This window comes from Patagioenas fasciata, chromosome 8 (assembly GCF_037038585.1).
Source record: "Patagioenas fasciata isolate bPatFas1 chromosome 8, bPatFas1.hap1, whole genome shotgun sequence".
In the NCBI taxonomy this organism is placed as follows: domain Eukaryota; kingdom Metazoa; phylum Chordata; class Aves; order Columbiformes; family Columbidae; genus Patagioenas; species Patagioenas fasciata.
In genome coordinates this window covers 36,705,434-36,730,447 of record NC_092527.1, presented here as the reverse complement: position 1 = coordinate 36,730,447, position 25,014 = coordinate 36,705,434, and the positions used below count along the sequence as shown (strand labels likewise).

Here is a 25,014-nt window from a genome sequence, read left to right as displayed (position 1 = left end):
TTCATTTCCATCCTTCAACCACAGCAGCCAGTTGCAAATGAAAATAAAACCTGAAGTAAATATGCTTGGAGGGAACTAGACAAATACCAAGAAACTTTAAACTGTGTCCATTGACAAGAAAAACAGTTTCATGTATTATTTGTGCAGACTTTTGCGCCATTAACAGGAGAAACGAAACGCTGTGAAACACCAACGTTTCTTTACATAGCGTAAGAGGGGTGGGAAGGCGGGTGTAATATCCACAGCCCTGTTTGGGTGTTTTTCGATTGTGGATTTTGCGCTTTCCCGCCGCCCGTTTCCCGCTAGAGGGGGATGGAGCCTCACGCCTGACACCGAGCGCAGGCCCCGGCCTGGGGGGGGCGATCCGGCCGCTCTGCCCTCAGCGGGGAAAGGAACCCAGCCTGCTGGACACCCCTCCCAGGCTGAAATTAACCACGGGGTGCTGGAGGAAAGGGACCGGAGCGCCCCACGCCCGACGGGTCGCGACCCCCGCCCCGCCACCGTCCCACAATGCACCGCGGGAGGCCCGCCGCCAGCCCCGCCTCCTCCCGGCAACGCAGCCAATGGCGGCTCGGCCCCGTAGGACTACACTCCCCAGCATGCCCCGCGGTGCCGGCCGCCCGGCCCGCCCGCCGTGTTCCGCTCCGCCGCAAAGTGTCGCGCCGCGCGGCCGGAGGCTGGCTGGCGGCCGGGCCGTGCCCGGAGCGGAGCCGCCGGGAGCCCCGCCGGGCCCAGAGCGGCCCCATGGGCGGCGGACGGTGATTCCCCGCCCCGCTCCCCGCCAGGCAGCCGCCATGGAGGAGGAGAGCATGGAGGAGGAGGGCAGCGGCGGCTGCGAGGCCATGATGGACGACCAGAACCACAACAACTGGGGCGCCGGCGGCTACGGGCGGCACCTGCTGGGCCCGGCCGGGGGCCGCCTCCCGCACGGCCCCGCCGCCGCCGCCCCGGAGCTGCCCGAGCACAACGGCGTATTGCGGGGCTGCGAGGCGGGGGGCGGCCCGGGGAAGGGGGGAGCCGGAGCCATCGCCGCCGCCATCAACATCAACGCCTCGACCTCCAAGTTCCGTGAGTGACCGGGGACGGGGGGGTCGGGACCTCTGGCCGTCCTCAGGCTGGGCTGCCTCGCTTCGCAAAACCACGGAATGTCAGGGATTGGAAGGGACCTGGGAAGCTCATCCAGTCCGGTCCCCCTGCAGGAGCAGGAACACCCAGCTGAGGTTACACAGGAAGGTGTCCAGGCGGGTTTGAATGTCTGCAGAGAAGGAGGCTCCACAACCCCCCTGGGCAGCCTGGGCCAGGCTCTGTCACCCTCACTGTGGAGAAGTTTCTTCTCACATTTAAGTGGAACCTCCTGTGTTCCAGTTTGTACCCATTGCCCCTTGTCCTATCATTGGTTGTCACCGAGAAGAGCCTGGCTCCATCCTCCTGACACTCACCCTTTACATATTTGTAAACGTTAATGAGGTCACGCCTCAGTCTCCTCCAAGCTCAAGAGCCCCAGCTCCCTCAGCCTTTCCTCACACAGGAGATGCTCCACTCCCTTCCTCATCTTCGTTGCTCTGTGCTGGACTCTCTCCAGCAGTTCCCTGTCCTCCTTGAACTGAGGGTTTGCTTCTCTTGCTTCTGGAGCTTAGGCTCAGGCTTTGGCTTAACCTTAGGTTTAGGCTCAGGTCTGTCCTATGCCAGGTCCTCACCATGGGTCGTGGCCCGAGAGGCTTCTTGAAGTGAAATAAAATGACTTAAAGCACCTCGGGAGGAGAAAATAATCTTTCCTGTCATGATGGGGTGATGTGGTGGGTCTGGCAGTAAAAGCGGGAGAGCGGGTGTAGGTTGTGCTTTGGGCTGTGCGGAGCCGCCGGGGCTTTTCCTGGAGCTTTTAACTCAGGTTGTATTTTCCTTAAGACTTGTTTTGCCCGAGAAAGCCCAAGGTGGGTCTGAAAGCCGCCTGTAATTGCTGACAGCAGATGATGGTGGGTGCAGAGCCCTGCGAAATGACGTGTGTCTGCAAAGGCCTGATGAGAACAACTGAAGAATTTACCCAAAAAAGCAGATTTTTCTGTTGTTTTTCTGAGGTTGAGGAGAGGGAAGACCTTTCTGTTATTCATTGAAATGAATGACAATTTCAACTTCCATTCCCAGCAGTCATGCCTCCAGGCAGAATATGCCCTTTTCTCTAGTGGCTGCAGGAAAATTTGGATTGGCTAGTTAAAGCTATTCCTGGGAACGTAACTGTGTAACTGCCACGATGAAATTTTGATGGGAAACACATTGTTTTTCCTTTGTTTCCCCACTGCTTCTCAGTGCTAGCTCACCTGTCCGGCTCAGAGCTGCTCAGCAGCCCCAGGATGGGGCTCCTGGATCCCCACATCTCTGGCAGGCTGGGTTTTGTGGCTCCAGGCGCGTTGCCAAGGCCGGCAGCTTTGAAGTTGAGGCTCCCAGACTCCCTCAGCTTTCTGGCTCTCGACCTGTCTTGTTTGTCAGGGCTCCAGGTACCTTGGGGTGGCTCATAAACACTTGAGTCAGTTGAAATTAAATGTTGTCCAGCCTTGCTAAACTGAGCTTTCAGTCCAGAAATTGAGAGTCTTAGTTTTTTGCTTCTGTTTCAGCATGAAAATGGTTTTCAAGCTGGATCTTCACCAAGAGGGAAGGTGATTTTTCCAGCTGATCTGCAGTTTATGTCTGAGGGCGAGAAGAGGCGGCTGAGTGTGATTTTGCTTAGAGTGTGGGTTTTGAGTTCTTGTTTTCACTTCTCCAGCATTGCTATCTGTGTGCTGATCTGAAGTGTTGTTTTAGAGAAAATTAAAATTCCTGTAAAATAGAAAATTATCTGAGTTAAGTTCATTAGGACTTTTCTATGCCTTTGTTTAGTGGATAGTTTTCACAGTATATGTATATTAACAGTTGGACTCGATCTTAAGGGTCTTTTCCAACCTCAGTGATTTTATGAACAGAACAAGTCCAGTGAAGTATTATGGACTGAGAAAGTACAGGAGGTGAGGTGGGATCCTGCCTGTTCTAATCCTGGCTCTGACAGAGGATCCTTTAATCTCCTCTCTTTAATTTTCATGTGTGGGAAAGGGCATTTTTGATATGAACATACAGTGAAAAGGGGGAGATGATGTGTTTGATCCCCTCCTGCCTGCTCTGTCTTAGCAACTGCAGAACATGCGTAGAGAAGCTGATTGTCCCTCTTAAGCTTGACAGGAAAGTTGTTTGTTCTCTGCTGCATGGAGAACTGGTGGTTGAATGAGCAGGACTTGTACTATCTTGCTGTGTGATGCAGAGACTCATTCTTAGGTTATCCTGCAGGTGACCTTCAAAAATGTGGGTGACGTACGGTTCCCCACAATCCCATGATAAATTGGAGCATTCAGATAGGTTTTCCCCTCCTGATTCTTTCCTCCAAAAAAAAAAATCTCGATGCTTGTGTTCCAGTACATAATTATGTGCAACATGTTGGTTTTATTCGTGTTTGTAGCTGCAGACCAAAGTGCCTGGTGGGCTTTTTTTGGTCTAATTCAGCTGGCAGAATAATGGAGTAAGAACACTGGTTGTAGATCCTTTAAAATCTTTCTAAAGGGCCTAATCCAGTTCTCCTTCCTTGAGGTTTTGACGAGACTGAGAACTAAAATCAGATATAATAATGTGTATTTTGTTTAATTGTTTTTCTCCAGTTGAAGCATCTTGAGAAAATGTTCCATGTTTTGGTAAACTTATAACTAAACGTTTGTTTGCAGTTGATCAGCTTCAATCATAGTTATCAATGTATAAAAATATTAATGAAAAATATTTTTAAAAGGCCATAAGGGAGAAAAGAAGCATAAGGGCATTTAATACTTTAAGGAAAACTTTTCTGTACTAGTAATTGCAGTACATCTGGATTGTGAAGAAAATGAAGTTTTCTCTCTTGGGGTGTTTACTTTTTATTTAATCATTTGTAGGCAAGGTGATTATAACTGTATTTAACCCCAGTCTCATTTAGGATGGGCACATGTGGCTGGGAGCGTTGGCGTGTCCATTAAATTCCTTGGCTACCCTGTTGCATAATGCAGTTCAGCGCAGCGTTTGTGCTTTGCTGCGTAGGCAAACAGATGAAGAAGTTTTAACGCTACTTTTACCAACCAGTCTGAACACAGACTGAGAAACACGTAATAAAAATAGACTTGAAAGCAACTCCAGGGCAGACTGATAAAATTGCTAATGTATGCAAGGAGCTGGCAGGCAGGGGATGTGACAAAATCTGTTCTGTAAACACGTTGAGGGTTGAGAAAAAGCAAAGTGCAGAGCCACAGCAATAGCTGCAAGTCTGAACATCAGTCTTGGGCATCTGCTGGAGGAGTTTGTACACTTTGACAAAATATTTTAGGATTGTAGGGTGCATTGCTAATTAAGCAGTAAAACTTCGTATATGTCACTCTCTGAGATGAAATACAGCTGGTGAAAGATGCCTAGCTGCTTTCTTTGTGGTCAGAATAAATGACAGACCATTGTCAGGCTGACGTCTGCTTATTTGTCAGTAGGTTGGGTTATCAGTCCTACTCTGTCCCCTGCTTTTTTAGCTATAGTTTTAAAAGAAGGATGTTTTTAATAGATGAACGTAGTCAGCTTTTTGAGCAGTTTTTCGAGTTGTATCGTCCAAATGACAACAGTAACACTCTCAATTTTTTAATTTTTAAAAATGATTTTCTATTCTTCACATCCTATGCCTGTTCCTGTTGCAACATCTTTTTGAGCTATGTGTGTTTGTAAGTTTTTATCCATTTCATGAGTGATGTGTACCTACTCTTGGACTTTTTTATTTAAATCTTAGTGCTTTTTGCTGTTCTTCTGATTGAAGTTGGTATCAAAGAATTGGGTAGAAAGGAGCAGCCTATGTTTCAGTTCTGGCTGTGAAGTATCTAGGTTAGGGTATGAAGCTCATGCATATTCTTTTTCACTTATGTGGTTTCACTGCTGCATTTTTCTTAAACAGTTTTTCTTTTGAACTTTTCTGTACCTGGAAAAGCAGCTGTTGCTTCTCAGCCTTTACTTGTGAAGTCTCTTATAATTCTCTGGAAAATCCTGGCTTCCTTTCCATTTGATCAGCCTGATTTCTCTCCCAGCCCCACCCCAAACTTGCTGTAGTTGGATAAAATTCTGCATTCTGGCGAGCTTGGTTGCTAAATGTCCGTGTCACTTCCCAGAAATTCAATAAATGTCAGCGAAATGCAAGTCGTCTTTTAGCATCACCCTGTCCTTGCGATTTGGAAACGGAGGCTGTTGGGCAAACCCTTTCAAATCTTGAATACTTAATATAGAGATAAACGTTTAAGAATGACATCCTAAAAAGACAGGAAAGTAAAAGTAAAGAAGTTTCTAAAAGGGCAATGTGACTTTTCTTTCGAAGGATTTGTGTGATTCCCTCTGGGTCTTGAGGTTGTTCTTGAAGAGTTTGTCATTGAAAGGTGCTACTTTAACTCATCCTTTGCACTTTTTAAGTGCTACCGGGCTAAAAAGGACACTGCTAACTTGTGACAGTTATTAAAATTTTAATTTGTTTTCCGGATGAAGAATAAAAACAATGACTGTTCAGTGCGTAGTATTTGGACTCTTAACTCTATAAATATTATGGTTGGCTTAGTGTCAGAACCATAGTGTGGAAATCAAATGGAATAATACTTATAAGAGTCTTTTGAATAAAAATGAAGCTTTTCTAGAATGTTACTCATCTGTGTTTCCTATGCAGGTCTCCCGGGGCTGTTTGTAAAAGCATTTTGTCCTTTACCTGTGCAGCATTTCCGATGGGCAGCCCTGCCTGGCTGCTACTTCTTTTGCTGTGTTGTGAAAAACAAACAAAAAACCATCTCAACAGCCTGTTAAAAAATTATATTGCAGTGTTCCCAATTCTTGCTTGGCTGTTTTCTTTCAAACGAACACAACTCATTTAATATGTTAAAGCAGATGTGGGTGTGATTTTACATAGAAATCTGAAATCGGGACTTGGTCTAATATTTTTGCTGACTTGGGTTGAATGTTTTCCGTGGAACAGAGCGCTTCTGTGGAGACCCACGTTTTTGGGGGAAAGAGTGAAATGGAAATGCTCAAATGTTGTTGCTGCTGCGTGTAAGCACAAGTATTAAAGCTACGACGTAGAAACTGCTCCTTAGAACATGTGCCCAGAGCCTGGGCTCTGTAAGCGATGAGAACTCAAACAAGTCGTTGTGAGATGGATGAAATACCCTAAAAAGAGACACAACAGGAATCTGTAGCTCCTGCTGTTACAGATAATGCTCAAACACTGTCTTTTCTCACACCTCTGTTTATTCCATGTTCTCTCTATGCTTTTTCTTGTGATACTGTTAAGTTTTGCCTGTATTTCCCTAGAATTGTGCTTCATAACACTGCCAAAAGTGACTTTACCAAGCTCCTTTCAACCCTTTGTGAAAATAGCATTTCAGAAACTTTGATCCCAAAACCCAGCAGTGAATCTACATTTCCACATGGATTTAAAATGCAACCGAGGCACAGAGTGGCTTGTGCAAGAGGTTGGGAAGCTCAGGAGGAAAATCAGGGAGTGATGGGGAATGCTAATTTAAATACCTCCTATTCTTCCTTGTGTTGGTTCTTACCTGGAAAAGGATTATTATTGTGCCTACTGGAGGGGCAACTGTAATATGAATCCAAAAACGTTGCCTGGGAGCCTGACTGGAATTGAAGGAGCAGAAGGAATTGCATCAGCTTTTAGCCAAGCGAACTGCTCATCCCACCTGAGACCTGTGAAATTAGTGCATCTCAGAGACAGACTTTCCAAAAACTACCAGTCTTGACCATAGCTTGTTATTCTCCATGTGAGGACCCCAGTGTTAATTGTTGATTCTGGACTCTCACAAAGTTATGTAATTTATTAATCTGAACTAACTACTGAACTATTTTTTCTTTTTAAATTATTATTGTATTGTCACACCACAACTCTCAGGAGTTTGTTTTTCGCAGCTACTTGCACCCCTAAGAAATATCTAAGCAATGATTTGACAGGTTTTCCCATTTTGTTTTATTTTCTGTAGATAAAAAGGTACAAATGCAAGTCTGGGCTTTAGTTTCAGATGAGGTTATCTTAGCAGAAGTGAACTGTTCCCAGGTTTCTTGGCCACCTTATCAATATGAGATGAAATGGCAGAGCATTCGCTTGCTTCTAAATCTTTTCGCTACAGTTACTAAATGTAGTTTTATCTTCTTCTTGTAGTAATGAATGTTATAACAATTGAAGACTATAAGAGCACATATTGGCCAAAGTTGGACAGTGCCATAGATCAGCTTTTAACTCAGAGTCCTGGTGACTACATCCCTATCTCCTATGAACAAATATACAGGTAAGGAAATCTTTTAAGCATTACGTTACTTTTTATTTAAAGTTAAATGTTTGTGTTATCTTGCAGCCTATGCATATGGCTTATTTTGTATTTACGAGGAGGAAAGTGGGAATGTTATTTGAAGTACAATATTGTTTAAATGGTTGGAAGGAATAAATAAGAGATGCATATATTGACACTCCATGTTAACAAGAAAAAATACTAAAGAATTAAAATGCATGAGTGCTGAAAACATTAACATTAAAGTAAGCTCTGCCACAGTTGCTTTGTGTAGTATATTAAGAAATATATTGAAGTCTCAACATCCCTTTCCTCAAAGCGGAAGAAGAGGCTGGCATGGTTGGCATTTTGTTTACTGTTACAAAAGCTTCTTTGTTGTGTCTGATAGGAACCACCTTGGTGCAGTAGAGGTGCAGAACAGAAGCAACTGGTGCCAAGGTCCATCCGTGTAAACTCTTGTTTGCATCTTTTTACATCAGGTGGATTTAGGCTGATTTCCCCTGGGCCCAGCCACCCCGCTGCATGTGCGTTTAGAGGCTCTCTGAAGGACAGACACAAAGTTCAGTCCTTTATATGTCCATTCTTGTCTGGATAACATGTGGTTTGTGCCTGACCTGGAGCTGCAGTTTACTTTGCTTTAAAAAGCATCAGGTCATGCACCAGAACTGCTCTGCAGACCAAGCCACTGCTCAGTAGTGGAGATGGTAGGGGGAGATTTGCTTCAAGATCACACCAAACCGAAATGCTGAGTGCTTTAGAGACCTGGCAGTTTCCTAAGAGATTGACTAAAATGGAGATTTTTTTGTTTTGTAGGTGACAGTTATCCAGGGTGTTGGTAAATAGGATGGAAACTGAGTGGCTGCTGCTGCATTTACTGGCCAAGATGCCATTAAAACCGCTGCCCTCGCCAGCAGCACGTCCAGTAGCGCTGCTGTCTTGGGTGTTGTTACCACAGTGTTGCGCTCCATGAAACAGTGTTGGCAGCTCAGTCACTGATTGCTGTTTTTAGAGACTTTCAGCTCTGTCTCGTGCCCACTTGCTCTTATCCACTTTGTCTATCCAGTTTGAAACTCAGGATTAGAGAACCAGACCCAAGTACAGCAGGGGTTTAGTCTGCCCTCTTAACTCCACTTTAAAAGTCTGATAAATTTCCTCTTTCCTCTTCAAACTTTTGGAATTGCTGTTACCAGGACTCTAACATCAACTTGTATACCAGTAATTGAGATGGTAAATTTGAATTGAGACACATTTTGCAGCTTTAGTGTAAGTAATCAAATTCCTTTTCCTCACTTGAAATCCTCAGTGTGCAAACAGCTGGCAGGAAGAGTTAATCCAATGTCTCCCCACAGTCATCTCTGATAGAGAGTAGTGTGCAAAATTAATGCTTTAATACTGTTATAATACTGGTTTTCAGATAACTGCAGCTTATCTTTGCCATCTTTTTGCTCCTCAAAAGGTTTAATAATAAAGGAATAATGGGGTTTACGTTTCTAGTAGATAACTCTTATACATGAGGGTGACACTTGATGCAGTGTCGTAATGATGCACAGATGTGTGTTGCATGTGTTTTACCAAAACAAAAGATTATCTGTAGGTTAGTGTTACTGATAAAGCTAGCATGTCAGTTTGAGTTTTCTTTTAAAAATTATGTCTCTAATTATTCTGACATAAGATCAGAGGATGGTTTTTAAACTTTATTTTATTTTAGTGGGTATCCCTTTACTTGACTTACAATTTAGACAACATAGGGATGAAAAACTGCTTTTTTCTTAAATTTAACGATGATGCTTGCTTGGACTATTGCAGAAAATCTGCAGCAGACTAGAGGTTTAGATCCTCTCTGCTCCTCCAGACTGGTTCTTTAGCCTGAAAATGGGGTGGTTTTTTTGAAGTGGTTCAAACAGCTACATATCTTTTATAATTTTTTTTTACAGTGAAACAGCTGAAAATACAGTGATCTTTTTGATTGTCTTTGTGCTGACTAACGGAATCAAGGTTTCCATAGTGCAGACTCAAAATATATTATTAGATATCCAAACTACTGTATTTGACATGATCAGTGCTAACTGTAGGTGTCTACCCCACAGCTAGGAGATCATTTCAAAGGTGTGTATGCAGGTGTTTACTATGGATCAGTTGCCTGTAAGGTTCTGAAGTGTGATTAGTGACTGTTTTCATCTTTGAGTCCAAAACCTGCCTGTGTATAGTCACTGTCTATCACAAGGGTTAAATATATCCACAGAGAGATGTGAAGGGAAGTTTGAGACAAGGAAAATGTGAACAGTTGTACTTCTGGCACCCGTTACAGCTGCGTCCCAGGCACAATGTGGTTAGATCCCTGTTCTTCAGGACAACTTAGACCTTAGATCTTCATCCCTCTCCATCAGTGCTTACCTTCTAGTGTCCTGCTTGGGTCTTTGTTTTCCTGAGGTGTTTGGTTATGCTGAAGGACTAACAAGCTGCCCACTTCTTTTGGGTAACAACAGGGCAAGGATGATTCAGAGAATCAGCCCACAATCAGGAACTGAAAACAGGATCTGAAAAAGGGGAAGGAACTTCTAAATAGAAGTGTTCAAATAAGGTGTAAACACACTCTGCATGTACATACCAAGATTGACGTTTGGCTACAGAATGCGTTGCAGAAATATTGCATGTAAGCAGATGTGTACTTTAAAATTCAGTTCAGTTACATCCTTGCAAGTGAAGTCATTGCAAACTTGTGGAAGTGGATATGTACTAATTACTTATGAAGCACACACAGATACGACTGGTTGCCCTTCTTACCTAGCTGGCTGGTTTGTAAGAGATCACAAAAATGCATCTGGCTTTTCTTGTCAGTGTTTGTTTGATCCAAATTAAATCGATATTTTTGCTGTTACTTCATCATGCCAAAATGTCTTTTGCTAGTTCAAAAATAGGATCTGCTATTGGTAGACTTCATGAGAAAGAAGCAGGATGACTTTGACTATTATTATGTAAATGATACCAAACTACAGATGCTAATTATTTTTAAACTATAATAGTAGGAAAGGTGTGCAGTGCCTTTTGGTTTTTAAGAAATAACGTGGTTTGTCTAATGAGCAGACTTTGCATAGGGATGAACGCTGTATTTTTGGGGCTTTTGAAGTTGCCAAAGGGAATAAATAGAAACTTGACTTGTAAAGCCTTCCTGCAGAAGACTTAGGGGGTGGCAGTTGTTGGATGAGAGCGCTGTCTTGGCCCCAGAAGGCTTAGACTCGGTGCCCAACCTCTCACTTGCATTAAAAAATTCCAAGAGCCCTTAGTCTGTAGTTGATTTTATTCCATCTTTGCAGTTTGTTTGTCATTGTACATCTTTGGCAGATAGTTTTCAAAATGCTTACTTCCAAGTATGAAAACACTCAAGAGAATTAAAAACTGCTTGGTATAGCTAATGTTGGTGTTAGTCCTGATGATGATGATGACTACCTTAACGTACCTCCTTGCTGAAAGTAAAATATGTATTTGTTTTACAACTGTGGTAAATATGTTTTCAATACATAGCCTTATTTTGCAGATATGTTGTATTGCAGAATGATAGCAATAAAATGTTCTTAAAAAACAAAAGTAGCACTGAAGACCAGAGTTAATACAGCCAAGCCATGGAATGTAGAATTCAAGTTTTGTTGCTCTTTCTTTGCATCTTTGTTCATTCTGAAAATGCAGGGTTTTCTTTAAGTAACAAGGGATGGTGTAACACTTTTGGGTCTGTAATTTTTAATTTTGGAACTTTTGCTGTGTGGTTTTGCTTTGTTTTGTTTTAAATGCCAGCACAGTTTTGGTGCAACTTCTATGACTACTTGTCACTGTTGCCCTTCTTTTAAAAAGAGTTTTGCTCTAGAATGCCCATAGTGATTAAACCTGCTTATTTTAATGGGGACTTCATTCACATAGGAGAGACAAAAGCCAGAATTAGGAGTGTGCTGTTGACAGAATTATCCTGTACTGTTAAGAGAACTCATTGTGAGTTCAAGTGAGGTCAGAGAGGGGAAATGGGAATGGGATGGACACGCTGGGGGCTCCAGGGGAGACTTAAGAGTTTGCTGGAGTTCGTTCCAAGCTTAGGGCTGTATTTAAAAGTTGAACAGTCATTCAGTTAACTCTATTTTCCTGTAAACTGAGACTTGAAGAAAATATTTTGAAGTCTGTTACCTTTCATTGCAAACTGTTGTGAGTTCATTGTTTGTTCCTATATTTGTTTCTGCAGTTGTGTGTATAAGTGTGTATGCCAGCAGCATTCGGAACAGATGTATAGTGACCTAATAAAAAAGATAACTAACCACTTAGAGAGAGTCTCAAAGGAGCTGCAGGTAAGAAGCTGCACAATCTAATTCTGTCTTTCCTGGGTTTTGTGATTCTATCAGAGCAGCATGTAGACAGCCCATGGAGGGGGTTGCAATTAAGACTGATTTACACCCGCTTACTAAATTGTGGACTGCTTCCTTCGCTAACTGGCTGTCAGAATCCTGACTGCTGGATCTGATCGCACGGCACTGACTGGCCTTGGAGATCTGAACCACCTGGAGAGCAGTGGCTGAACTTGAACGTATACTATAGAATCCTACAGTATAATCTAGGATGTAAATGCTGCAGTCAAACCTGATCTGAGCGCACTCCATGGATGTCTGCCATTGCCGTGTTAATCTATATAAACTGTTGATGGTCCTTGTGTGTCACAAGCAACACAAAAGGGAAAATCTAAAGCAAAAAGTTGAAGTGAATTAAAAATTAATTGTGAAGTATAAATCGGGAATGATTGCCTATGAAATTTTTGTGCTATGGTTTATTCTGCATTTTTCTTGCCTATCTCTAGATGTCAGTGGTTTACAGCAGTCCTAATACAGTTTGTATATCCCTGTCCTTCTCTGCTTCTTATTTGTGCATCCATGTTTATTTCTTGTGTGTTCCCTGTTGAAAATTCCATTTAGGCTAGAATCTCCAGACATGTTTTTGAAATTGTCATAACTGATGTTTGAGTTCTGTACTGACTTGCACTGCATCAAGTAGAGATGCCAAATATGTAGGAATCCTAAACTACAGCAGCTCCTTCAGTGCTTCTGACAATTGATAACTCATTTCTGTCAGTCAAAAGCAGTCTTACTACTTTTAATTGCATCAGGTACTTCTGGCTAAACATGCGTTCCCATCAAAATATGTATCGCTGTGATTGCTCTGATGTCCTTCTCGTTTCAGTCTTTTTTTCTTGCTTTCCTTATAAAGAAAAATAACCACTCTGCATTTAATGGGCACAATCTTTGGGGCATTCTTTGACTATAAAATATCTCGGTCATCTTGAGCTATGTTCTTTGCTTCATTCCTCTTTTACAGTTTCTTTATTCCTTGTGGAATGACAGCCTCACTGTTCTGTAAAAATCGATCAGAGTAGATGGGCGTAGTATTTAGAGTAAAGCCTTCCCTGGTTCTGCTGAGCTGGTGCAGCCTGTGCATTTTTCTTCTGCTTGTAAGAACTGCAAATCGCTGCAGCTGTACAGGTTTGGCCAGTTCCTCTGATCCATCCCACGGTAATGTACTGCATTACCATGCTTTGAGTTTGGGAATACCCCCCAATTCTCTGCTCTGTGGTAGCCCTTGATTGTTTCCTCTAAAGTTCCCAAACTGACCGAGGCAGCTGCTTTTGAAGTTTGCTTTAGTGCATCTGTGCATTAAATCCTTCTGCCTAAAACCAAGGCTGCCTTCTCAACAGCAGCTGTTGAAAGAATAATTGAGACAACTATTTAATGCAATCTTTGTCTTGCAAAAGTTTCCTTACGTAGGTTAGACACACCTTGTGGCAGGAGGCGAGAGGAGTGTAATATAACCTGATACCATCTTTGTGTATATTACGTGAGTTTTGTCTGACGTGAACCTGACTTTGGCTTTGGATGGTAAACCCATCTTTTTATGCTGCTTGAAGTAAAACCTATCTGCCTTAGAAAATTGTCCTGTCAAGAAACTGTTTTAGCTGTGGGTTGTGAAATTTACTGTTAAGAAATTATTTTACTGCAATATATTTTCTTATCCTGATACTACTTTGATCTTAATGCATTTTGGTGACACTCAGTCACTTTGGTTTTAGTTGAAAATGCAGTGCCAAATCTTTTACCTGAGCAACAATAACAAATTACTTTCTAAATGTTAGGCACTTGGAAGTTTCTGGTTCACGCAAGCAAACAAACAAACAAAAATATATGTATGTGAATCCTTTTAATGGACAATATTTGGTGGTTTGCTTTCTCTGGCATAAACTCATTCCACCTGCCAACAATATTTAATCTAATTGCAGAGTTCTGTTTAATTGGCAAGGTGTAACTTGATGCAAGATAATTTTTTTCTTTTTTTTATATGCAGAGATGCAAATGTAGCCCAATATAAGCAGGAATGTTGGTTTGTGTGAGAAAGCAGATGATCATGAAAACTGAAATGGCAGGTAAATGCAGTGTCTTATTGTGGATGAACCAACCAACTTCTTTCCATAGAAGTGCAGCACTTCAATGGCAAGTGGGCAGCAGAATATCAGCATGTAACCAACATACCAGAGCAAGCTATTTCCTACAAGAACCTCTCATCAACAGCAAAAGCAATAAAACTGTCAGATAACAAATAGTAAAAACGGGAGCATCCTGGGGGACCAGTCAAACTCACTCTTGCAAACTCATTATTGCAGTTTGTCTTCTTTTTGCAAGGTGTTCACTGCAGAAATTCCTATATTATTATTATTTTTCTCCTGTGTAGCCCTGGGCTGGCCTCAGCCGCTATCTCAGGTGCTGCCGCAGCCCCATGGGCACATGGGGTCAATTGCGCTCCCTGCTCATCCCATGCCTGACTTCTGCTCTTCCAGACTGCCAGACACCTTGTGTGGTTGGTGTTTGTCACCACGTGCACTCCCGAAGATCTGCTTCACAGGTTTTCACCAAAAATAGATCATTTTCGGTGATGGCAGAGGCATTATCAGAATGTGAGTGGGGTGATGTATTATCTGCGTGTTGGATGTTGGGTGAAAAGCAGTGAACGTTGCCTGCTGAGTAGTACTGCATTGAGATGAGATGAATTTCTTGTCAGACCATCAGCTCTTTGATACCAACCTCCTATAGCCCAAAACATTTCTGGTTCCTCCTTACTATGTATAAGTAGCTGATCCTCTCTTCAGGCTGTTTCAGTTATGGAAAGACTCTGAGCAAGAGTTGCCTTTCTTTCTTGCAGTTGATGTCTGACCAGTTTCTCTGCATCAGTAAGACTGGGTTTTGCCATGTGGAGCTTCCAGTAATTGAGAATTAAAGTTCCCTAATTCTTGAGTTGATCAGAATTTTGTTTTTTGCTTAACCAAAAAAATTATGGGTGGCTGCAGAAAATGCAAATGACCATGTTTCCTGTTGTCCTGAGGTCTGTGAAGCCTGTAGCATACAGATGATTTTTCCAAGGTGCTTTATTTGGAAACGTTGTAATGGTAATGGACATAGCCCAGTATGTTGTGGTTTAAGATAATGAGAGCTGGTTTTGTGGGTAGGCGCTGAGTCATTCAGATGTATGAGGCAGGGTGGATACACAGCATATGCTTTCAACTTAAATACATCTCTTTTTAAAATGAATAAAACTATATTTGCATTAGGCACTAGCGTTTCTGACTTACCTTATTCTTGTGCACTCTGAGACAGTCATTTAAAATCGAGTACTCTGCCCATTACATATCTCTTCAGAAAGGCCTTGGAAAGTCCTTTAAGCGCTGGCAGTCAAAGTGCACTGAGGCATTGAGCTGGCCCATACCAGAAGTAGATGTTTTGTACAGGTGCAGTGAAATATTTTCATTTTTGTTATAATAATCGCAATAATTCCTTTAGGAAATGACTGAGAGCTGAAAAACAGTTGTCATTTTGTACCGTCCTTTTATTTAGAGAAAAAAGGGATCTATTATTGTTTGTTCGTGTGTTTGTTGTTGTGGGATTTTTTTCGCCTTCACCAGAAACAGTTGAATTCACTAATTGTACGTAATTTTTGTGTTCACCGAAGTTAATAAGCGAGAATCAGTCTTTCTCTGAGAAAATAAACGCTGGTTTGCTTACATCGTTTCTATTTTAAATCAAACAGAAGTGGTAGAGCTAAACCACCAGAATTTCTTGCTCAGATTCCACCTGTCTAAAAGCACTGGATTAAATTTGGAGCCAGTTGCTGATAGTGTATGTAGGCTCCTCAGTGCTTCAGGAGGTTTGGGCTGCTTCTTCTCTATTACATCTTGATATATGTATGCATGTGTGTAATTTTTTTGTTTATCAGGAACAATATATTTCGTTGTAATGAACATGACCGAACTGAGCAGTGACTGGTGTGGGTAGATAATTTACATGGTGGTTGTTTGGCCCCCAGGACCTGCAGATTTAGGGTCTTGCCAGAAAGCTTTGCTACCTTGTATTAATCCTTACAATTTCTCTGTCTCATCAGCTCTCCACCCAGTTGGTGCAGTGTGTGAAAATATCTTCTCACGTATTGTTTCTTTGGAAGAATATGCATTAGAGTCAGGTGTAAAAGCCATTCTGCTATTTTGAGGGCTTCCAAATCCCTGGAACTGAGTGCCTTGTCTCACGTCACTGTCGGTTGCCATCTGTTCTTGAAAATCTGTCAGCAATATCTGTGGACAACCTGTTCCTTCCTTGCCTTTTTGTCTTCCTCATTTTTACCTTCTGCTTGTCCCCTGTGATTATACAGAGTTTTGCCATCCAGTGGTGAGGAGCTAGCTTGTCGTTGCTTGCCCCAGCTCTTGTCTGTAATCTGATAAATACAGATCCAAACTTCAGATTAGTTTCTGAACTTCCTTATTTATCTTTTAGAAACAGCATAACTTCCAGTATTTCTGCTGATTGCAGGAGTAAAAGCATTAAGTGGCTTTGACGTGTTTGCCTGGTGAGATTTGTGTGTAAGTGATATAAAAATACATCCAAGTAGTGCTTTGAGGGACTGGGGAATCCAAACTTCTGACTGTGGACAGAGTTATGGGCTGGGTACCACCTCGTAACAGTTCTTGATATTTATACTTTAAGGTAATTTTACCACAGATTCTTTTATGGATATGTTTTGCTTTCCTTCCAAGGTACACTGATGATTGTATTACCTTTATATAGTGATATATTGTAATTGAGCAGCTATGCCAGTCTGTGAAGTAGAACTTTTGACATCATCATCTACGTCTGGTTTTGTGCAAACTTAGTAAATCAGGTTGCTAATGAAGTTATGATTAGAATTCCGTAGTGGACTTACAGGAGGCCAGGTTATTATACTCCATTTACATGAAGAAGCCCATTCTTATTACACTGTTTGTGTGGGCATTTGTTGAACTTGCCAGCCAAATGAGGAATAGCGAGCAGTCTTCACAACTCCTGTCTCATCTCTTGTAGCATAGAAATAGCACTCAAATTAGCTCTTGTTAATTTGAAATGAGTTGATTCCCTGAAATAATTTCCATAGCTGCAATACGTTCTCAAACGCTCATGTAGAAAACAGATCTGCCTCCTCTGCGTTCTGCCTATAGATAAGATCAGAAATAGAGCTGGGAAATGAAAATTGAGAACTTCCATTTTCCTAGCTTTTCTTACTAAATACGTTCAGTCACTAGTGTTAAAGTCCATTTGGGTTAGCTGCGCAATCTGGTAATACTGACAGACTGTTTCTTAAAGAGGAGACTCAGTGGCCTTTTATCTGGTCCATAATATTTAAAAGGAGAAAAAAAAGCATCCTTCAGTTCTGCTGGTTGCTTTATTGTGTGTGAAACAAGCCTCTAATGCTGTGAATCACACGGAATTGAATCAGATCAAATGAATGCTCAGTGTTAGAACTTGTATGGCAGAAACCAGAAGTGTTAGAAGTGTGTGCATCTGCATGCGTGGACATCAAAAAGATGGCTCGTGAGCTGAGGTGCAGGTGAGGGTCACCATATTGCCAGAATTGCCATTAAGAATGACATTGTCATGAGCAACCTAACCTGAGAAAAGCATCCTTGCATGCAGCTGTTCGAAAAGGCTTGTATTCCTGCAGTCATTTTTAGTTCCTTGCCACACTCTACTGAGTGCTGCAGACCCTGGTGTCACAATATCACAGTATCACAGTATGTTTGGGATTGGAAGGGACCTCAAAAGATCATCTAGTCCAATCCCCCTGCTGGAGCAGGAACGCCTAGGTGAGGTCGCACAGGAAGGTGTCCAGGTGGGTTTGAATGTCTCCAGGGAAGGAGACTCCACAACCTCCCTGGGCAGCCTGTTCCAGTGCTCTGTTACCCTCACTGAGAAGAAGTTCTTTCTCAAATTTAAGTGGAACCTCTTGTGTTCCAGCTTGATCCCATTGCCCCTTGTCCTATCATTGTTTGCCACTGAGAAGAGCCTGGCTCCATCCTCGTGGCACTCACCCTTTATATATTTATAAACATTAATAAGGTCACCCCTCAGTCTCCTCTTCTCCAAACTAAAGAGCCCCAGCTATGGCACAAACGAATATGTATTTACTAGATGGAAAGGTTCTAAATATATCTTACTATTAAACACAATACACTATCTTTTTTGTTTTACAAACTCGAAAAATGGAAATGGAAGCATGGCCTACATCTACCCTGCCCTAAGACAATTATACGAGAGTATGTTATGATGCTGTGCAGCTTTGAACAGTTTTGAGCGCAGACTTGACTAGGAAGGCACAGTCAGCCTTGGTAGGAATTGTGCTTTGGCTTGATGTCTGTTTTTCATAAAAGGTTTTAATAGTACCCTTGTCTAGTGACGTAGATCTGGGCATCGCATAAATTGTCTGCAAGGCAAAGTAAACAAATTAGATTTTCTTGAGAAAGAACAAAAACTGGTTTAAAAGTTTCAGACCACTTACGTGAATAACAGGTTAATTTGTGTGCTCGGAGCCTTTCTCCCTTTTTGCTCGGCAGGCGTGGGAGAGATGCCGCAGCATCTGTGCTGGTGTTTTGGCAGTGAGCGTGTTCCCAGGAAAATGAAACTGCCCATTCAATGTAGGAATGTAAGCTTTTCTGAATATATCGCTCATTGTGCCAGATGACTATTCATGAACAGATTAAGTTTGTGTTCCTCAAGCAAAGAACTGTTGTCGCTGTTTCTTCTGAGCCATTTCTGAATTGTCTTGAGCCAGCAGGATCTTCTGGTTTCATTCTTATGTTCAGTCAAAGAATAATATTCAAACTGAAAAAAACCCACATCTTCTTAATGTATACAGTTTCTTGCCCACAAGCTTATTGAAACGCCTAGATATTAGATTTCAAATAAGGGTAATTTAGCGTACTGGGTTTCTAATTGCTTGTTTTGTTTGAAGATGTTTGTCTTACATGTCATCCTTTCTCAAACGTGTTTCTTGTTACTTCTCATTTCTCTTGGTGCTGAGGTGTCCCCTATGGTGCGTAAGGAGATTAAATGATGTTCTTAACATTAGCTTTTAACAGCAGCCATCATATTTTATGCTGAGAAGTAGTCAGTTCAAAACCAATCTGAAGATGTTAAGCAACTGCATCACTATTTGGGAAACCTGACCAAATGTTCAGTGCTCCTGTGGACAGATGCTCTAGCAGTTGCTACTGGAAAACTGTTCTTTACCCTGTGAGTGGTAGAGGACAGCACATGTAGGACAGGATTCAAGTTGTCTCCCCATATAAGGTGTCTTAAAAACCAAAAAAGACCCAAACCCACCAAAAAACCCCACAAACTGGATTGACAGTTCTGTAGGATTCAGGATGGGGAATGAAGGAACGAAGGATTTTCTTCCTTCCTGGAAAATGTTAAGCAAACAGTATGTTTTTCTTTCTTTGAATAGCTTCTATAATAAATCAGTTGGGTAAGATAGGAGTAGTTTTTAAAGACTTAGTATTTTCTAGGGGGGTTGTTGGAAGTGTTGTGCTTAATTCTGCCCTTCCCCCATAATTAAAGTAGCTGAACACATGGGTTATCATTTCTGCACTAAGAGAAAAATGTCAGCCTGAGCAGTTTCTTTCACTTTTTGTGTAATAGCTATAGCTGAATAGATATAAATTTTAGATGCCAAGTTTTACTCAAATGATGGCCATTTAATAGAAGAATCTTAGCAATGTCTGTTTACTCATGAATTTAATGCCATGCACTGCTTTTTACTTTATAACGTCCATGTAGTTTATATAAAGCAAGTCCCACTTCAGTTATTGTCTTATTAATGTGAATGTAGAGATGTGGAGCAAGTTCTGATGCTCAAGCAAGTAAGTGATTTCGACATGGCAGTTTTAAGCAGCCGTACGGTAACGCCCTCATGAACAGAAAACGCATGGTTCTGTTCCCCACACAGATGACGATATTTCATAGATGAGCTGTGGAAACAGTAGTATTGATTTCTTGTTGGCTTGGGTTATTTGTTAGTTTACAAGTCAGTAGTTGAGGAGAGGTTGATTGTCGAGGTTTTGGAGGTTTGCATGCCATTGCCTGGAGTCTGTACGTGTGGGATTAAGTCACGTAATGTCTGGACCACTTTTGTCTCTTTTTAAAGTTATTTTTTAATTTTATTTAAAAGAATTGCAAGCTGTCAGTGAGAGAAGAGCAGTGCCCTGTGTCAGGAGAGGGTCTTCTTTTGTCTGACGTGTTTTCTGAAGCACAATTTTCCTTTTTTCCTTTAATCTCGGAAGCTATATGCCAAGTCTTTACAAATCAGAGAGTATAACCATATTTAAAGTTGAGGTTAAAAGGGAGCAAAGCAGGAATACATACTGCTTAGAAATGCAGATTCCATTGCATGTTATTTGCAACGAATTATGTATGTAACTATATATGAAAGGGAGTTCTTAGAGCTGATAGCCACTTTTATATGTTGCTGGCATTTTGAACTAAAATTTGTTTGGCCACCCCTGAGAACTTCATCTGCAATAAGATTAAAAACTTATAATCAGAATGATGAATAACCATATATAACCTTTGGCAACAGCATATGAATAGAGTAACACTCTTTATTCCTTTGCCAGTTTCACTTTCCTTACCCTCTGCTCTGTGCTGGTGTTCGCTGTGAAAATTACTCATGTGTTCATTAAGCGTATTAAGGAGGGAGGCAAAATAAGCTAGTTTAAAGGGGAAAAAAACTCCACACTTTTATAAATTCAGAATACTTAATAGATCAAAAAGTCAACATAAATTCCAGCAGTTCTCTTAGGGCCCCTGGTGAATGTCCATAAAAAGGCTGAAAAATCTGCATCGTTAAGATATGAGTTTTAAGTTTCAATAAGATGGTCAAGGTGCAGCTGGGCTTGAGCTTTTCTCATCCCACAGACGCTTCAGCTTTAGAAAACCTTTGAGCTTGTTTTCTTGCAAGGTCCCAGTTGCTGCTGCATTCTCCATCCTCTTCTGACTTGGTGCTGTCAGAGAGGAGAATGGTGCAAGGGAAGAGAAGTTTTTGCTTTTTGATTAACAAGCAACACTTTGGGTATGTATAGGAGTGTATATGTATGTGAACAGTAGAAACACGAGCAGTTACCCCCTGAAAAGACCATAGTATGAAAGCAGGAGTTGAGCCAGAGGGTAGGTTGGGATGGAGAGGGGGAGAGCAGAGCAACACGTTACACCAACTCCATTTCCATCCCTGGCTGTGTAAGTGCACTCCTGAGTGCTTTAATGGAGCTCCCCTGCATCCCTCCAAATAGATATTTATAAAATAAACTCTGGTAGTGCTTCCCATTTTTCTGGTTCCATTCTTGATGTAACTTAGCTTGCTGCAGGATAAATTTTTTTAGCCTCCTTATTTCTTTCATTGGGAAAGATAGGGTTGTATGTATAGAGAAAACAGTGCGGTCACTGTGGGCTCTACAAAGCCTACCGTAAAGTTGGCACATTGGGGTTTTGTCGAGCAAAGCGTTGCTTGGGGCTGCAGGGTAATGTCGTGGGTTGGAGGACTGCAGGGATGTTTGTGGGGCTGGAAACCAGCTGGGGAGCTCTATCTGAAGACATTGCTCCGCAGTCCCTCTAGCTCGATAACCGCAATATTTGCCTTGCCTTAGGTGACCCAGCAAAAACATCAAAGCGTTTTCTAGGAAGGACAGAGCTCCCTGGAGCTGGTGGATGTGCCGCTTGCCAGCTCTGATGCAAAGCAGCAGCTTAATGTCACCCTGTGTCTTGGAGTAAAAGCTGCGGGGGGGTTGGAGCAGACACCGCAGTGCTTGCTGAAATTTGGGTATAGATCCTAGGTGTGACGGGTAGTTCTCTCAAAATGAAGGTCTGGTCTTTAATAAGTGTTTTTATTTGCGTGTGCTACATGCTAATTTGTGACAGGCATTCTGTATTTCTTATCGAATGGACCTTTTGCTGGGCACTGACATATAGTCCTTGGCAAAAACCAGCTGCTGAAGAAAACTGGTTTTGCTGGAGGGAATTATGGCAGAAACTCTGGAATGATTTGTGGCTTGCTTTTTATGGATTTAGTGCATCAAATGCTTTATAGTTTTTTGAGTTTGCTATGAAAGCGTAACCCATGCTGTTCCAGATCTTTCTCTTGTTCAAATTACAACCTGACTTTTACGCTTTTTTGCAGGCCAGCCCTCCAGATCTCTATATTGAAAGATTTAACATAGCTCTTGGACAGTATATGGGAGCATTGCAGAGCATTGTGCCTCTTTTCATATATATGGTAAGTTTTAGAAAATTCTTTTGCAATGAAGTTTGACAGTACACAAGATCCTGACTGAAAGTGAAAAGTATAAAATGCGGCTGTAATGATTTTTAATTTGTAGAACTTATGAATCATGCCTGGTTTTGCTACCTGTGTAACAGTACTGATCATGTTGTATTGGGAGAGGAAGGGGGAGCTGTGCTTTTAAATGTTGAGTTTTGCAATTGGTTTCTGTCCTAATATTTCTTTCCTGGGAACGGGGGCGAATGGTTTCTGTTTTGATTGGAAAAAAGCCATCCCAAACAATTAGGTCATTATGTATGAATAGGGATAGTGTATTGGCTTGTTATATGTTGGCTTGGTAGTTACAAAGAGAGAATATAATAGAATCATAGAATCGTTTTGGTTGGAAAAGACCTTTGAGATCATGGAGTCCAACCATTAACCCAGCACTGCCAAGTCCACCTCTAGACCATGTCCTTAAGAACCTCATCTATGGGTCTTTTAAATCCCTCCAGGGTTGGTGACTGCACAACCTCCCTGGGCAACCTGTTCCAATGCCTGAGAACCCTTTAGGTCAAGAACTTGTTCCCAAAATCCAGCCTAAACCTCCCCGGCTGCAACTTGAGACCGTTTCCTCTTGTTATGTTACGTGGGAGAAAAGACCAACACCCAGTGTTGCTTTTAAATTCCACAGATTTGGACAAGACACAAAGAAATGTCTCTTGCAAATGTCCGTGTCAGTTGATAAGGCAATTTATACTGTTGACTGGATGCAGACAAACTTAGGTTCATAGCACCTAAAGGTTTTTTGTACGACTGGAACATGTCAATGTCCCTTGGTGACCAAAAAAGGCATTGCCTTGGGCTTAGCCCTGTATGTTCTGCTATCAACAGCAGCACTTATATTCTTTTCCCCCTATGTACCAAACAGTTTTCTTGTGTGTGAATGGTGGGAATACAGGAAAGGTGAAAGGGCTGACTTCCCAATTGAGGGAGTTTTCTTTTTCCCCCTTTTGCTAGAGCACTAGTGGTTTTCTTTTTCACATGGTAATGGATTTTTTCAGTCTCATGCCATGGACTTTTCAAGGAGGCTTGGAGGCCCAGAGCACTTTTATCCCTCCAGAATTCTGTGGGTTTACGCTCCTTCAAAAGTTCCAGGATATAACTGCAGGTGGAGTAAATTAGAAGTCAGCTAGGCACACAGTGAGTCTAATCATTCCTAAGAATGATTCCTAGTTTGCTTTGTAAATCTAGGTGAGCTTATTCTGGATGCTTACAGACTGTACATGTCACAGTATGCAGCACACATGAATGAATAAAAATAATATTTCTACTTCAAGAAAAATTAAAATCATCATTTAGACAATATACATTTTATAATAGGTTCTCAATTGCTAGTGATACTTTGAGATGTGGCTGAATCTTGTGGCATGAAATGAGCCCAACGTTTGTGAGCTCTGCGGTTTTAGGGTAGTTAAGATTCTTTTATTTCATTGCCTCTAAAATATTACTGTTCTTACTGGCTGGTGTTGTACTTCATTGCTTATAAGCTAGAGGGCATTTTATGTGTGTTTGTATACACAAATATATGTGAGTATAGATATGTGAATGAAATAATAGTCACTCATATACAGTTTTTTCTCTTTCAAGTATTTATTGCTTTCCGCATAATAATGTTAGCTCAATTATGTCTTTGAACATTTGCTTTATGATATGGTGGTTTGTAGAAAGAAGTGCTTATATAATTTCTGAGTTTCTCAGGTATCACTATCTGGCTACCTTTTACCTGTCAGGGAGACCCTCAGGTGACTTGACAAACTTTTCAAGAAATGCTGGTACAGACTCAGTAGCGAGATCTTATACAGAAAATCATACTGTTTTTCCGCTAACAAGAATGGGGAAGGTGACAGCACTTCTGCTGTCTCCTTTCTGCAGTGCAGATTGGAAATGAAGTATTAATACTTGTGTTAGATGATTTTTCATTGTCTATTTAGATTCGTGCAAGTGTGGAATCTTTTTGGAAAGTCGCTTTCAAGTGAGCAAGTGTGAAGAGTATTTTACAGTTGTTCTAAGTACTCTGTTGTAACTCTTCTGTTTGAAACTGCTGGGGTTTTTTGTTGCTTTTTTAGTTATGAAACTTAAGGTATAGACATTCCAACGCTTGAACAAAAGGAAGAATTTTGGTTTGCACATTGTTGGCAACTGGTTTTAACGTAAGAAGGTCTCGAGGCTGGGAAAGGAACAGAGTGAGTTATTTCCTTAGCTGGGTGCATGTCCTCTGTCAGCTCCTAAGAAGCAGGTTTGGGTCAGGTCAGTGGACTTGGGCTGAGATGCTCTGGTTACCACTGTGCTTTGCGCTGGTGTGTGCTCAGCAGCTGCAGGTGGAAATGGTTTGGGATGTTAGGTCTGAAAGACTGTGATATGGTGCTTAATGCTTCCTAGAAGATGCGTGTCTTCTAGATGCTGTGAATTCACCATTGACCAAAAATACTGCAAATGAAGTGAATCCGTTTCTTACAAGGCAAGTTGTTCTGTCTGCAGAGCCTTTCCCTCAATCTCTGTTCAAATCACAGGTGCGGGTGAAAGAACTAAGTAATAGCCCTTGGCAAAACCTCTACAGGTAGGATTGCTTCAGGGAGGGAACTAAATTTACTAAATTAAAAAAAAAAAAGCCCTACCTTTCTAAGGTTGTTGTCTATTGCTGCAACAAACCTAAACTTCGATCGGGGCGAGTATTCAGCTGTCAGATTGCCTTTGTTCCAACAGGGTCGGTTTTCATTAGAGGTAAATAATTGCTGCTGAATGCTTGCCTTGGAAATTTAAGTTGTTTCTGCATAGACAGTTTATTATGATATGTGTATGGTTTTGGTAATGACCAAGAGAATGAGTCTCACAAAAAAAAGAGATTGCTTTAATAGTGTTGTGAGGGTTTGTACCAATTATGTTAAATGTGTTACCAAACAGGAGAACAACTTGATTTAAAGTGTGGACAAACATTTTTCCCTTAAGATATCCCTTCCTCTAGTAAATCTCTCAG

General features: G+C 41.6%; 1 protein-coding gene across 1 annotated transcript in view; it reads left to right on the top strand.

Moving 5' to 3' along the window:
- The first annotated feature begins 669 nt into the window (after nucleotides 1-669).
- Nucleotides 670-25,014, top strand: part of CACUL1 (CDK2 associated cullin domain 1) — a 47,771-nt gene continuing 23,426 nt past the window's right edge. The window contains exons 1-4 of the mRNA XM_065843869.2: nucleotides 670-1,068; nucleotides 7,226-7,352; nucleotides 11,578-11,680; nucleotides 21,897-21,992. Of these exons, the coding sequence (XP_065699941.1) occupies nucleotides 795-1,068; nucleotides 7,226-7,352; nucleotides 11,578-11,680; nucleotides 21,897-21,992 (600 nt within the window). The 5' untranslated portion in view covers nucleotides 670-794. The remainder of the gene's footprint in view (nucleotides 1,069-7,225; nucleotides 7,353-11,577; nucleotides 11,681-21,896; nucleotides 21,993-25,014) is intronic.